This window comes from Patagioenas fasciata, chromosome 1, assembly GCF_037038585.1.
Source record: "Patagioenas fasciata isolate bPatFas1 chromosome 1, bPatFas1.hap1, whole genome shotgun sequence".
Classification (NCBI taxonomy): Eukaryota; Metazoa; Chordata; class Aves; order Columbiformes; family Columbidae; genus Patagioenas; species Patagioenas fasciata.
In genome coordinates, this window is record NC_092520.1 from 82,367,304 (window position 1) to 82,382,801 (window position 15,498).

Below are 15,498 nucleotides of genomic sequence, written 5' to 3' on the forward strand. Positions count from 1 at the left end.
TTATAATACATCTTACAGACAGAAAAACAATGCATGCTACCTTTTGTAGTAAATCTTTATAAAAGCATTTATGCTCTAAACTTCAGCACTGTGATAAATACTGCAGATGTAAGATGATGTCAGATCACTTTATTTCCCTGCCAATTCTTTTGCAGATGAGAAAACAAAAGACTTGTTCCTCAGCTTACTTACCCATGAAGTTCAGATAGCTCTCTCCTCCAAGTGCATGAGTAATGAGACGTATCATTTTATGAAGCTGTATTCCACGATCAATAACTGGAGTAAGAGGTGAGAGCACACTCATGTTTGTATACATCTCTGCATCCATCAGTCGAAACGCCAAAGTCTTATCACCAACAAGTGCCTATAACAGTCCAAAAAAAAAAAAAAAAATCAAGAAAACCCTTGGGTGTGCTAGAAGAGCTTCTAACATATTTTTTAAAAGCAGGTACCCTATGTCATAAAGGGAGGACACAAAAGACAGGCAAGGAATCAAGGAGATGGCTCAATGCGCAGGGCCTAGTCCCTGTTCACAAAGAAAACATCCTGCCAGCACAAACGACCATCAGCTCACAGTGACCCCAGCTTCTGGTTACCACAACTTCATATTGCATGATGTGTAATATATATAATCTGCTGCTGAGAAAGTATGTAAACTGAGGCAGCGACATCCATGGGCTGAGCCTCAACTGGATTGCCAGACCCAACTGTCCAGTTTTCCCGTTGCAGGTCTCCACGTGGTTACAGGGTCTCCCTGAAGCGATGAGAGTGTGAGCAGGTGATCACTGAACTAATATCTGTCTAACCCCTGTGTTGGGCTGACATTTCACCTGATGGGACTGAACTGCACAATTACTTTTGAGAACTTTTTTGTCTAGAGATATCAAATGTGAAACGTTAATGTCAACGCAATAAACCACAAGTGACCTACAATTCGGGAATTTTTATAGAAATCACAGAAAATAAGAAAGAAAACATCTCAAGTAAAGTTCCTGGGATGCACAAATAAAAGGCTATTAACAACACTCCTGATTCAGAGATGCAGAGTGAATATGAAGCATCCATTTATATGCAATCAAGAATGTGATTGGTTTTCTGTGATTGCACACAAGAGAGCAAAACAAACCAGTAATCCTGTCTAAAAACAGTGACTGAATTACTAATTTGCTAGTGCTTACTGTTATTTGAGAAAGGCCACACAATTGCTATGTTACAACCATTATTACAATACATTAACATGCTGGTAGTTGAAAATATTTTGGAGTGTATGTAACTAGTTAATTCTTGTTCAATTAGCTCAATTCTCATTTTATACTCCAGCATGAGAACTCACTGGATTTCAGGGAGATGGATGACTTGTAAACAGGTCTAGCTGAAAAGCACCATCATCCTTCAGTTTTCCAGCTAAAAATGTAACAGCATACATAGATGATTCCCTCAAGTAAAAAAAAATCATCCTTAAAAAAAAAATATCCTATGCAACAATGGCAAGACTGAAGATAGCAATGAACAACTGCAAGGAACAACCCTCCTCTGGACTCAGAATATGGCATTTTTAGTGTCATTTAATATCCCTATATCGTTCCAGTAGAAGAGATGGTAGATGTTCCCTGTTCATGTTTTCTATGCCAGCCATGATTTTATAAACTGTTATCCTTCCCCTTCAATGATCTCTTTTCTACACTCAAGAGTCTTAAGTCTATTTAGTTTTCTTCTTACAAAAACCAATCCACACCTGCTATTATTCTTACCAACTCACAGCAATTGTTCCGGTTATGCTGTAAATCCTTTAAGATACGGACCAAATCTGCCTCCAATATTCAACATGTACACAAACCATGAAAGCCTACAGTGACAGACTGATTTTTCTCTTTGCTTTCCATTCCATTCATAATAATTCCAGTACTGTATCTGCTATTTGGACAGTTATTAGCATTCAGGTGCTATTTTCACACACCGATGGCAACCACAAGGCCCTATATTTTGACTAATAGTAGTCAGGCCATAGGCCATTATAACATACAAGAAACTAGAACTGCTTCAGCCCCTCATGTGGATCACTTCAAGGATCTTCAGACTGAATTTTATCTACAGTCCTATTTTGTTTCTCCATCCTACTTTTCACATATCATGCTGGTGTACATCCTGGTTTTTTTTATTTTTAAATTAAAAATAAATAATCTTCTTCCCAGTATGAGATTCTAAAACAAAAATACATAGTGATACAGAAAACAACTCAATTGATAAAATCCAGCACAAAATGAAAGAACAGCAACAGTAATGTTCTATGTCATGCTTTAAGATGAAGAATCAGCTTTTATAAAAACAATTAATCACATCATAATATGCATTTCCAAGTAATATCTGAAGTTCTTTACCAGGATTAGGACTCTTCTCTGATGTGGACTCTAAAGTGAACACTGTGTAACACTCTCAGAGATAAGAATGTAAATACGTACACAAAATGAAGCCAATAAATGCATTTACCTCTTTAAAATAAAATACAGGCCTTTTTTTGGACACTTCCATTGACTTGTATTATAGAAGGTATAGAAAATAGAATATCAGTCAATATTATGTAGAGGAAAAAGTTGAAAGTGGACAACTTAAACCTTTAATTAGACTTTAAGTTCCTAATTTAAAAATTCTCAACCACTGTTTCTGATTCTTCAGAAACGTCCATTACAAAGATTGTGGGAGATTAGCGTTATCCACACTTAAAATTACTTTTTCATTTTTTCATATACAGAACCATTACAATTGCTGTGTTTTGAACCAAAATGTTGGAGAATATTTCATTTAGATCTCAAAAAAGGGCACTTGTAATCTTTTCAGAGAGGAAACATTTTCTTAAAGGGAATACAACACTTGCAAACACTGATTCAGTGAATAAGTTTGCTAAATTGTGATATTGGTTATGCTTATCATAAACAGTGCTCCAGCTTACTTAATAGAAACCATATTTTCAAAAGTTTGTATGCTTTCTATGTCCTATGATAGGCAGGTGAAACAAGAAACTAGGACTCATTTCCTGAAAACAATACAAAAACAAAACTAAAAAAATAACAACACCCACCCACTCCAAGCAGGATTCTTTTATTAAAAAGAAGGTTACAAACAAACAAACCAACCAACCACACAAGAAAACCCAATTAAAAAAAAAAAACAAGTAGTACTTCAGATCTACCTATTTCTGAAATTGTTGCCCATCCTTTTCAACTCTTGTCTCATTTAAAAAACAAACTAACAAAAAAAACCCCTCAGACCACTAAACCTCATCTCTTACTTGTTTATATATAAACAAACAAACAGATAAAATACCTGGTCATGACTCTCTGCATATGCAATGTATTTTTCTTGATACCGCCTATTTGTTAATGTATGCACAATATTGCCCATATTCCAGTCTTCATCTTTCAGCTCCTTAATTATCTACAGAAATAAAGATCATTGAAAAGTTATTGCTGTTTTAACTAAAAGCACATTATCAATTTTCTTCAGTATCTTGGCACAGAAATTTCCAACGGATTGTGAACTGTATTACTTTTAGTCCCAAGTTTTGAAGCAATGAGCTTTTTCTGATAATCCAAATGGACAACAGGACTTGCCATCTATTATGTGAACCCTCTGATACTGCAGGCAAAGTGATTAATAGGAGCTGCAGGAAAGCACTGCACAAAAACTGGGAAGAAATATGAAGGCACACACCTACCTACATATGATATTGAAATAAGTCCTGTATTTCAAGCAACCCTGGCATACAGTAGCTTCCAACTATAGCTTAACCACTGGGCTGTGTGGTGAATCACTGCAAGATTGCACTGTGCTATTGCCATGAAATACACAATAACAAGAGAAGGTGCTTAGCACATAGACTTGCATGTCCCCTAGTTCTGTGAATTTCCCGTCAGTTCCAAACCACAATTTCAGTGCCAAAGCTGTATAATACAAAATAAGCTTTACATTTTTTTAGCATGCTAGCTTCTGATCTTTAGCAATTTAAATTAAATCACATCAATAGAAATTTTCTGCTTCACATGACACTATTTCTTCCATCTTCATGATGAGAACAATCAGCCATTTGAATAATCTCCCAGGGAAGTCATGGATTCTCTAACGCTGGACAGTGTTAAGATTCAGCTGGACATGGTGCTGGGCCATCTTGTCCAGACTGTGCTTTTGCCAAAAGGTTGGACCAGATGATCCTTGTGGCCCCTCCCAACCTGGTATTCTAAATCTAGTCCAATTTCAGTGTTAGTCCTTCCTTTTTTTCTATAGTACTTTATAGACATCCATCAATCACTACAACTTAAATGCATATATGCAAATATATAGACATAAAAATAAAAGTGATAAAAAGGCAATAACACCGGAATAGCTGATATGATGCTCTAAAATTTAACTTCTGTTTTTCTCTCTTTGACTCCATAAATTCTGTCTCTGAACATATTCCGGTCCCTGTGCAGACTCACATTATGTACTACATCTATCTTTAACCTGAACCAGTACAGCCACTGTTACAATAAATAGCTTATCTTACTTTTACAGATCCCTCAGGATTAGTTCATGGAACTCTGGAGATCCTTCAGGTTTAAAACTGGCTTTAGAAAGCTGCCCAGAAAACTTGCTATTAACAGTTACACACTTAAAAGCTATAGAGAAATAAGAGCAAGCAGTCTAGGACAGTTTGATAACAGTTGATAGACTGTTTCTAAACTTTTCTGTAAAATTGTTTCAGTTTTATTTTTGCCTTAAGAAATAGGGTAACAAGCTAGATGCATCACCTCTAACTCCAGGTCTTCTGTCGTGGTTGCTCATTTGCAGTTTCCTTAGCTAGAACCATCCTGCCTGCATTACCCAATGTTCTTGTACAATCAGCTCATTCCTAAATAACTGGAGTCTACTGGGAATCAGCCTAGACTGTCATATCTGCATTTATGACCAACATCCCATCAGCGTGCCGAGCATCCATCTGCTGTCCCATTTTAAGTACATGCTTAGGCTGGAAGATTTTTTTCTCCAGTAGAAGAAAAGAACTTATTGCAGTATAGGTTATGTTTCCTCTCCAAGTATTGTAAACTAAAATAAGCAGAACATATCACAGATTGCTAAATTACATTATCCATCTTTTTCTACAGGTTTTTTTTTTTCTTTATAATATCAACTTGGTCACTCGCATTTTGCCTACCTAGGAAACTGCTCGTCTTTGCCTGTCCTGAAGCGTGGTAAAGAAGTTGAAAGTGTAAGAAAAAAAAGCCAACAACGTGATTCTTGTTGTTATGAAAATATAAGGCCTCGCTGCATTCCAAGATTTAAATTACACACTCCGAAGTTGAACAACACTGTCCCTGTTCAAAAAGCTGTCAAATTTGTCTCCTGGCTGAACAGAGGTTTAAAAACTGTTTTTCAGTCAGCCCTCTACCTCCTAGTTACAGAAGTGAAAGATGCTGAAGTTGTGTTTTTATTTTATTTTATGCTACCCACTATATTTATCGAAGCATTAATGCTCACATAATACATTTATTGTTTTCAGATCATCCTGATAGCCTGAGGGATTTGGATGCAATCTTCTATCTAACTGAAAAACATTGTCTAAAACATCAGTAGAAGCCTTTTGAGATCATTTATTGCTCTATTCCTTTTCTTGTGATTCTCTGTATTAAGGAAAAGGTAATTTAAATCTTTATCATAGTCAGTGTTTATCAGTATATTATTGTACTTGACGATCATTTACAGATTTTTATTATTCTTTTTGTAACCCCATTGTATTGATTGCTGGAGTCTTTATAATTCACTTAGGTTTATTCTGGTTAAACTTTCAGCTCTGTCCATGTTAAATGCCAATTACTATGGCAAACTTCAAGAAGGGTTTGCTGCATGTTTTCAGGGCTTTTTTTTTTTTATTTCTATATCTTTTTATCTGCATATGTGCATATGGTTAACTTATTATCTACCTGTTCGCAGTCAATATAGGCTACACATTGTACAGCTATTGTAACATATGGGTAATTTGAAACAAAATGCAAATAATAGCCCCTGAATTTACACATCCTCTGAAACCTCTATGGTATCTGGCAGTTCTCATTTCAGCCACTGATGCCTGTGCTCAAGCTTGTCAGAATTTATTTGAACAGGACATTAACAGAAGAGAGAGTAAAAATTGTCAGTAGGATTCAGAAGTGGTTTTGTGTATGCGCAGACAGAGAAACCTCCCACTTTAAAGAGAGGAACTTATTTTTTAAAAAGTTCTCACCTGTATCCACTTATCTGGAATAGCCATGGCTAGTCGATAATCAAAACCCCCTCCTCCCTCTGCAACAGGACGACAAAGGGCTGGCATTCCAGAAACATCCTAATAAAAACAAAAAACAAAAACAAACAAACAAAAAACGCATGTAATTTGCATAGCATTGCAATTATTAGTTCAGATTTTCTACCATACAGTAATACTTCTATACCAATACTCTAAACGATAAACAGTTTCACAGACTGATCTAAGTAAGGGAGGAAAAAAATCAACAACGATAATACCACTACCACCACCCAAAAAAACCAACAGTGAAAAATTACTACACCCAGATTTGCTGTTAGAATGCAAAATTTACAGGGAAAAGCATTACGATTTTTTCCTTATCAAATCCTCTCTATACAAAATATTTGATAGAGTAGATATTTGATGGGAAAGAGACATCAGTAGGTGCAGAATTTGAAATAATCATCTATAGCTCCAAGTAATCAATAGAAAGGTGTCAACAAAAGACAAATCTTAATTTTGTTTTTTCATATTTTGCATAAAGAATGGCATAAAAATAAAAGGCTGAATACAAAGTACAATGAGGAAGAAAATAAAATCTCTACTCTTCTTCCCAAATGCAGAAAATCAAAACTATTGATCCAGCTAGCCCTGGAAAGCAACAGGTTCTTACTGTATAATTTTCCAGTTTCATATTGATGGAGGTTGATAATTTTTAAATTCATATTTCAAAGTTCTGAAAATATTTATTTCACCATTTTATCAGACAATTTTGTCACGTAGCACTCTTTTTCTATAAGTTAGCTTATTTGTATAGAAAATGCAAATCTCCAATAATTGCAAAACATATATCAGTAGTCAATTTTATTAACTTATGTCAGTGAGAAGCCATTCCACCACAGTAATTATAGATTAACATACAGCTCTTGTGTCTACACAAGAGAATTTATGGAATTAAATTTTGACAGAACCAAGGCATAATTAGGAAGCTCATTCTAGTTTTCTGGATTCAACCCAATTTCCAATCCAACTGCTGCATTAGACTAGTGAAAAAGATATTTGTACATGAAGTTACATGTACACACTCATTCGTCCATACACATCCAACACACCCATGCAGATATAAGTGAGAAGATGGATGACATCATCATGGGTGGTATTCTGGGGGCAGAAGGCAGGGCTGCCATTCAGAGGGACCCTGCGTGGCTGGATGAATCAGTCAACAGCAAGTGTGGGAAGTTCAGTGGGCCAGCTGTCAGATCGTGGCCCTGGACTGGCCTAACTCTACCTGCACAGGGGCTGCCCAGTGGGGAGCAGCTCTGCTGGGGAAGCCGCAGGGCTGTGGGCCGGCAGCCAGCTGAGATGGACCAGCAGTCAGCCTTGGCAGCAGGGATGGTCGGGAGTATCCTGTGCTCTATGAACAGTCAAGCCAGGAGACCAAAGGAGGGGATTATTCTCCTTTACTCAGCAGACATCAGATCACACAGAAAACTGCATCCACATTCCACATGCTGTATATACCAAATAACAAAGCAGAAATTCTTTCCAGACTTTCAGATATTATAAATGGAAGTTCAATATCTCTTAAATCAGTCACAAAGGATTAAGACTGACTAATGCTTTCCAAGTTATGCAGGACAAGATGATTTGAAACAAAAGCCTTTCTCTGTGGTACTATGATGCCTACCTGGACAAGGTCTGAGTCTGAGATTTAAGCAGCCTCCCTCTACTTTATTCACAATTTTGAAAGTCAGATTTTTGGAAAGTAAAATTCCAAACCTAATCCCATTTATATCTACCTATAGATTTTACCTAACCACTAAAAAGAAAAATTCAGTGTTAATTTGGTTCAGTATATTTTCCACCAAATGTAAATAGCCAATGTCTAAACATTTGGTTCAGACCTTAGCTTGAAATGCCCTGCATACAAAAAAAAACCAAACAAACAAAAAGATAATCACAGAAGCAGGGTTTCCCTGTCTGTTTTTATAATGCTTCAGGCATTACGTAATTTTACTTAACATTCTTCTCATTATAAAAAACCTTATAAAGCTTAATCTAGAAGGTCAAAAAGAAAAATAAGTATATAGTCAGTAATATCTTAAATTGTAGGAACTAATAAGACAGTGAATATACACAATATTAAAAAGCTGTAAAATACCAGTTAAATAATTAAGGATTATAATTAGTTACAGCTAGACACAAACGTTTTTCTCATGTAGCACTCACTCCATCATCATTCTAGGCAAGCAGACATTCTTCACTGCCTTTTATAATTTTCAAGTATGTCAATAGTTTCTCCTTCTGAAATTCTCCTTTAACCATGCAGCACATTAATCAGTTCTATATTCTGTGTAGCGACTGCCCCAGGCAGAAAATGATGTATTGAAACAGAAGCGGTTTTCAACTCCACCAAGAGAAACTGAAGACATATCTTATTAAAAAAGAATTCTTAGGCCAGGTAATACAAGCAGACTGAACTCAGCATTTCATTACCAGGAATGCTTTTAATCTAAGACTACGCAGAAAATTAAGAAATTTCACTTCAAATAAGCCTACAGCTCAATGAAGCCATCTCAAGCTTGCTAGCGATTGCTCACCAGATGCCATTTTTGATAGCTGGCCATCAAGCTTTTAGCAGTGGTTGTTTATAATATAAAACTTTCCCATAAGTAAGAAATTAAGTTAAGCTAGATCGTATTTTCTGAAGATACATAGGGAACTCTCAAGCAATACAAAAAGTTTTATTAGAAATCCATATAGTCTGTAATAATATCAGAGAGATGGAACTTTTTCATTTAAATGAAAATAATCATTTGAATATAATAACAGAAAAATTCTCAAGGTTTACCTGATTTTCTCTTTCAGATAAAGAAAAAATATCAGTGAAAATCTACCTATTCATAGAACCTAAATACTCTGCTGTTTTGTACTATTAAAAATTCCATGTGCCAACAATAACATTTTGCAGTCAAAAAGTTAAATTGATCTCTATCAACTGAAGCAATACAGCTTACTCCCTCAGAAACCTGAAAAATCTTAATACTAAATTTAAATTAGCATACACATTCAACATTTATAAAGTTATCACATTTATTTTGAAGGGGAATTGTCAATCATGCCAATGTAATTCAAAATACATGAAACCACATTAGGGCTGTTAATCTCTACTATCAAGACTCACTAGTGACAAATGACAATTTTGCAAAAGCAATAAACTAATAAAAACAAATCTCATTACAATTCCAAGGAGATGAAGGAAATAAAAAAAAAAAAAAGAAATCCCCACATTAATGATCTATTAATGCAGAGAAAACTCCTGAAGTGCCTATTTCAGCTGTTTTTCACCACAAGGCAGTCTGTCCACCAATTAATATTTCTCAGCTTGTGTCAACCCTTGAATACCTGAAGTGTGACTTGATAATGAACCAGGAAGTTCACATCCCAAAGCAAACTAATAAATATTAATGCCATTGAGGATGGCAAATTCTGATCTTACCTCTGCTATGGTTATACATTCCGGATGCAAAAAATTAATCATGTGGTTTGCCAGCATTAGATAACACAAAGCATCTTCATCCACATGTAGGCCAAAATATTCGTTGTAATCTCCACTGAATCCTGTGCCTAATAAAACAGGAAGTTTCAAAGGCCACAATTGTTTTTCTAGAGAAACACAGATATTCTGCAATATGCAATTTTATAAACATCGAATTTATTCATAATTTCAGATCTATCCATATAGCAGCACAAGAAGATATTAGCAAATCTGGAATTTCTGGAACATTCACTGAACTTTATAGCTTTATTTCCACAGCAACAGAGCTGCAACAGGACTGTGGAGATTAGAGTTGGTTAAATTACTTACCAATCCCATGATGGTGATACAACATAGATGTAACACCGTCAAATCTGAATCCATCAAAGCGGTATTCTTCGATCCACATTCTCAAATTAGACAGAAGGAATCTCAAAACTTCCCAGCTGAAATAACATGAATATATTTTATAAGCTTTAGAAACCTTGGGACTGACTAGAGTTTCTTATGCTAGGTTTCCCACTTGCATTCATGGTACTTGTACTGGACATTTTACCATTTCAATTACTTGTTCCCTGTTTTTCATTAGTCTTTTCCTAAAAAGTGTGTCTACCTTAAATTTTATTTTATTGATCTTCTATTGCACATAATTTTAAGATTGAAGACAAGGATTTAGGAAAAAATGTCAATGATCTATATAGACATCTAATAGGTTAGTGTTTGAACAAATATACTACATTTTAATGCCCATCCTTGCCACTGTACTTGGCCTTTGCCTCTCTAAAGATAGTTATACTCTGTGAGAAAAGATCTTATAGAAACAGAAAGAAAACTATAATAGGCAAGATTTTGTCTCCAAGATTTTATAGATTTACAGCAATTTCTAGGCATTATAAAAGTCGAAAAGCTGTCAATCCCCCTTTCCTGGAATTATTTACAAATCACACATCACCAGTAGATCATCAAATTACCTACTGTGTTGCAAATTTAGACATTTAATGAGCAAATCAAGTTATGGAAGTTGACGAGATTTTTTTTTTTAAATTTAGAACAACAGGAATGTGGTATAACATACACACAAAGAAAGCACAGAGGTGAAATCAAAAATATAGAAGAGGTTCTAAAGTTAGTTGAGTACAGGGAGGTATTTCTGAACAAAATTTGTATCAAAGAACAAAATAGTTTCAGGAACAGTATTCCTACTATTCATCACCTCCTCTCCAAGCACACTGCTCCCAATACCTTCTAAAGACCCCTAAATATCTTGTTTCCACTCTTTGCTCTCCATGCCCCTGTCCTTGGTGCCACCCTTGGCATGAGCTGCCTCGGGTGCATCCCCTGCAAGCTGTGGCTCTGAAGAGCTCATCCATCTCAACCAGCCAGCCAAATGAGGTAGTGAAGCTTTTTTTGCCTACGTCTTCAACACCTGTCATTGTTACAATTTATCTCTAACCAGTTTCCCAAGGTAGCACAACTATGGCCTCAGGTACTACCAAGTCTCTGTTCAGTGAAGAGTTCAAGCTAGGCAGCAGCACATTGGGTCTCATCACCCTCCTTCTGGTGGGCAAGGTGGAAAGGGGACACCCGGCACAAAGCACATCAGCCAGCATCACTGCTACAATTTACCTGTGCACATAGTTGCCATGAGGCAGTAAAGGAGACTCTTTCTACATTTCACTTTATTTAATAGATGCCAGAGACAGTAGAGTCATGAGGCAATTATGACCCATGGAATAAACTCCGTTTTGACAAAACAAACGTCTCCACCTTTCTTCCTCCAAAACCATCCTCACGTGAAGGGTGCTTAAAGTCTGGAGTTAGTGGTATTACACAAACAGATGAGAAGTCTGTGGACACACTATAAAGCTGGTAAAAGCCTGGTCTCACTGAATAACCAATTATTTACTTCAATAGGATTACAATATTTCTCCTCGTCTTTGCATGTACTGCACACAGATACACACTCGTGCATATAAAGGCAGAAATATTACCAGATGAAAAATTCCAAATTTAGGAAATGCAAATCAGTTCAATACCTTTTCTGGGCATGCATTACATGACAAGACCTTTTATTCTATCCTCGTGTTCTCCTGCCTTGCCCCAAATAATCCAATTCACAAGATAACACTTTGCTAAGAAGATCTCAGGAGTTTGTCTACAGAACCTTTTATATATTTGTTATTTCCCAGGTGAAATGATTTGCAATGAATGAATGACAGAGAGAGAATGCTCTGATATTGAGAGAAATAGAAATGTATCAAAAATCCTACAAACTGGCAAGTTGGTCATGAAAATACAACTTTGTGCAAATGCTCAGTCTATCTTTTTCTGACCCAGCATCAAATTTGAGGAAAGCTATTTGCTGCAAGCTAAACACTGTGAGCAAAGTCAAAGCAGTAGCTATATTGCAATAAAAATACTATCTCACACAGAATTAAGATAATGCATGTACAAAGAGTAGATTAATTGCTACAAGCACCAGCCAGACTTGAAAGTTATTTCTCCTCATTACAGACTGCACTTTATAACCTTGAACCTCTTAAGATGTTGAAGAGGATTTGTACATTTGTAAAACACACACAGAAGTCCCAAAATAGATAACAAATGTAATTTTTTCCACCACGGTTAGTACTGAAGATTGATCTTTGGAAAAAGATGGAGAACCAGTATGAAAATAAACTGTAATGACTTCTACATGAAAAAGCAACTACAGATAAGAATGAACAAGATGAATTTGTTGAACCAAAATATTAGTTAGCAAATTGATGAGATCAAAAACCTGAGTAGGAGCAGCAGATGTTTTCCAACCATCTGATTGCACATGGGAGAGAAGATTGTAAATAAATAAATAAATAAATAAATATATTAAGTCAGATTCTAGTCTAAACTGGAAAAAAAAAAAAAGTTTTAGGATTATTTCTAGGAAGGATGTCAAATACTAACAACCATATTGACTTTTAGAAAGATAACTACGCAGCTCCAAAACACGAGCCAGACAAACAGTATCTTTGAAACATGCAAATCACACAAACCATACAGAGGTTCATGATTTCATCCAAGTCCATTTATTTATGGAAGCAGCAGCAGTAGAAACAGAAGTTGACAGAAGTAACAAATAAATTCGCAGAATGCCAGTAGCAGCGAAAATCAGCATAATTGAAATACATCCACCATATAAGTAATAACTCAGGAATATTTCTAAAAGAAGTACATTGTCATAATTTTACAGACAGATACGGAAACAAGATAACATTCATTAAGAACGTAATTTCTTTGGGGCAAAAGCCATATCTTAAATTATATCCTAACAGTTCCTCCAATTTTTGCATACCACAAAATTGAGAAAGTTCTTTCATTGCATGTATGATCTAAGAGAAGAAAATATGCGCTGTATTATCATTAAGGAACCGAATAATTTACACTGCAATAAATTTAAGTAATTCAGAACTCACTGAGACATCATTCAAAACAAAAAAGGTCTTTGCAGAGAAGTCCTGCTGCTTTTTTTCTTTCCCTTTGGAGCCAATAGTTCACACATTAAAAAACAATTTCTCATTTGAAAAAGTGAAATGAGCATATCTACGTAGATGACCTGGTTTCACAAGGTGATGAAAAATTTAACACCTTTCCTACACTAAGTCAGCAGAAAACCTGTGAAATTGCTTACAAGTCACACATTATTTACTTTTTTTCTGCCTGTACTAATAAAAAAAGCAAAATAATGATTCACCGTAAGAATTCTAAATTCCAATCCATGATGAACATTAAATATTTAGATGTGAGGAAGTAATGCATTTAAACCAGTTAATTTTGTCACTATGGACAAAAAAGTAACATGGGCTGTACCTATAACAGTTTGAAGCTGCAATTCTTGAACCATATTAATGTTGACATTCAGGAATTGCATTTATTATGTATTATAGAAACCCGGTGGAACCGCTGACCTTATAAGAATCTAGACTTCTACTATGATTTACCTGTTTTCAATTCTTAGTGCTTAACTAACTTAACACATCGTGGCACTGAATTGCTAAAATAATATTTTTCAAATTATCCCTAAACATTTCAATAGCTGACTGGCTTAAATCCCACCAATGGACTACAAAACATAAATAAACTGGCACTCAGTCTGATAATGCTAATTTTTCAGTGAATCTGGTACAAGTTACATCCAGATTTGATAGAGAGATGTTCTTTTAAACTGCTTTTTACACACCAGTTTGTCTGTTATTTAGATGCATTTTGTTCAGTCAGAGTGATACAAAAAGGGTAACCAGTCTTCTCGTATTTGGAAAACAGTAACAAAAATAATAAACTTTTCGTATTTTGACCCCTTTCATTTACATGTAGAATTAATTCCCTACTGTCCTCTAGGTAACAACATTGCCAAGACCTCAAGTCATCTCTAGGCATAAGGTGCTGAGAAATCGAAGCAGTGCAGCAAGTGCCCACTTTTTAGCCAAGAGACAATCCTGACTGACACTGCTGGGCTGCTCTCAATACCTGCACTCCTCATTATACCAAATGCCATTCTATTAGAACATACATATCCCCCTATCAGTTATCAGAATGTGATACAGCCTGTTAACCGGCCAAAAGAGCTTTTACTTGGTGATCCAAACTGCATCATGCCTCTAAAATGAACTGTACAGACAACAAAGTAAAAAAGAGCTATCCTGCTGGATTCTATGATAATCTGTGACAGACAGGATCAGCAAGTCACTTCCCCTGTATCCATCCCAAGAAGAGACTGAAAAGCAGAATTAACTTCTTTTCTCACAGTAATAAACACAGAGACACTGATATAGAGTGCTACTTTTTCCAGACTTAGGATTTCTGAGAGTGCATGGCTGTGTGCGTCCTATAGAGCCAGAAAAGAAACAAGCCAATGTCAACAAGAATGTCAGCAATATTAAGCTTACTCACATTTCAAAGTTAATATTCAGACATAAAATAACTTCTAAGGAAAAGGTTTATTCTGAAAACAAATAATACTAATTGATAGTAGTGGCACAGATATCAATAGGTAAGAAGTTACAGAAAACTAAAATTTTCAGTTCAACATGCACTGAATTTTCAAAAATAAATAATTCTCTAAAATAAACAGAAAACCACTGACAAAAGTCCTGAGGACAAAGCCCTCTCTCTGTGCTTCAGCTACCAGAGTCAGGAGGATTTAGCTGGTAAAAGTTTTCAGAATAGTTGCAAACTTCTTGCAGTAATCTCAAACTATTCTTCACAGAGCCATGACATTTTGGATACTATTAAAATAAATAAATATGGTGAAATTGATTTTCTAACATCCCCACCCTAGGCAACCACTGCAAAAGATAATCAACATGGTCATGATCCCTTTGGTCAAGCAATTCATGCTGATACACTGTGAAGGTGATCTGATGGCCAACAGAAAACTTACAGGTTAGATGCACAAGTTGTTAGGTTTCTACTTCTCGTTTGTCACAATCTTGTACATGGATGAGGCTTGAAAATAATACTTTCAATAGCAGTGGACCTTTACTTACACACAGTTTGGGAAAATATTATCCGTACTGCATGGATTATAACTGTACTTCATTGGGCAAGCTCATGGGCAGAGTTCCCAGTTCTCTAAGCCTCCTACTGCAGCTGGCTCAAGACTTACAGATCATAGAATCATTTCAGCTGAAAGAGTCCCTCAAGATCATTGAGTCCAACCATTAACCTAAAA

The 15,498-nt window shown here is 35.7% G+C and overlaps 1 protein-coding gene across 5 annotated transcripts in view; it reads right to left on the reverse strand.

The window, feature by feature from the left end:
* Window positions 1-15,498, reverse strand: part of GBE1 (1,4-alpha-glucan branching enzyme 1) — a 157,769-nt gene that overhangs the window by 53,021 nt on the left and 89,250 nt on the right. For 4 of the 5 annotated variants that reach the window (XM_071809837.1, XM_071809831.1, XM_071809826.1 and 1 more), the window contains exons 8-12: window positions 10,122-10,237; window positions 9,753-9,880; window positions 6,254-6,352; window positions 3,322-3,432; window positions 193-364 (exon numbers count right to left, since the gene is read on the reverse strand). In XM_071809837.1, coding sequence (XP_071665938.1) covers window positions 193-364; window positions 3,322-3,432; window positions 6,254-6,352; window positions 9,753-9,880; window positions 10,122-10,237 — 626 coding nt within the window. The remainder of the gene's footprint in view (window positions 1-192; window positions 365-3,321; window positions 3,433-6,253; window positions 6,353-9,752; window positions 9,881-10,121; window positions 10,238-15,498) is intronic. The other variant, XM_071809839.1, reaches the window with a different exon arrangement.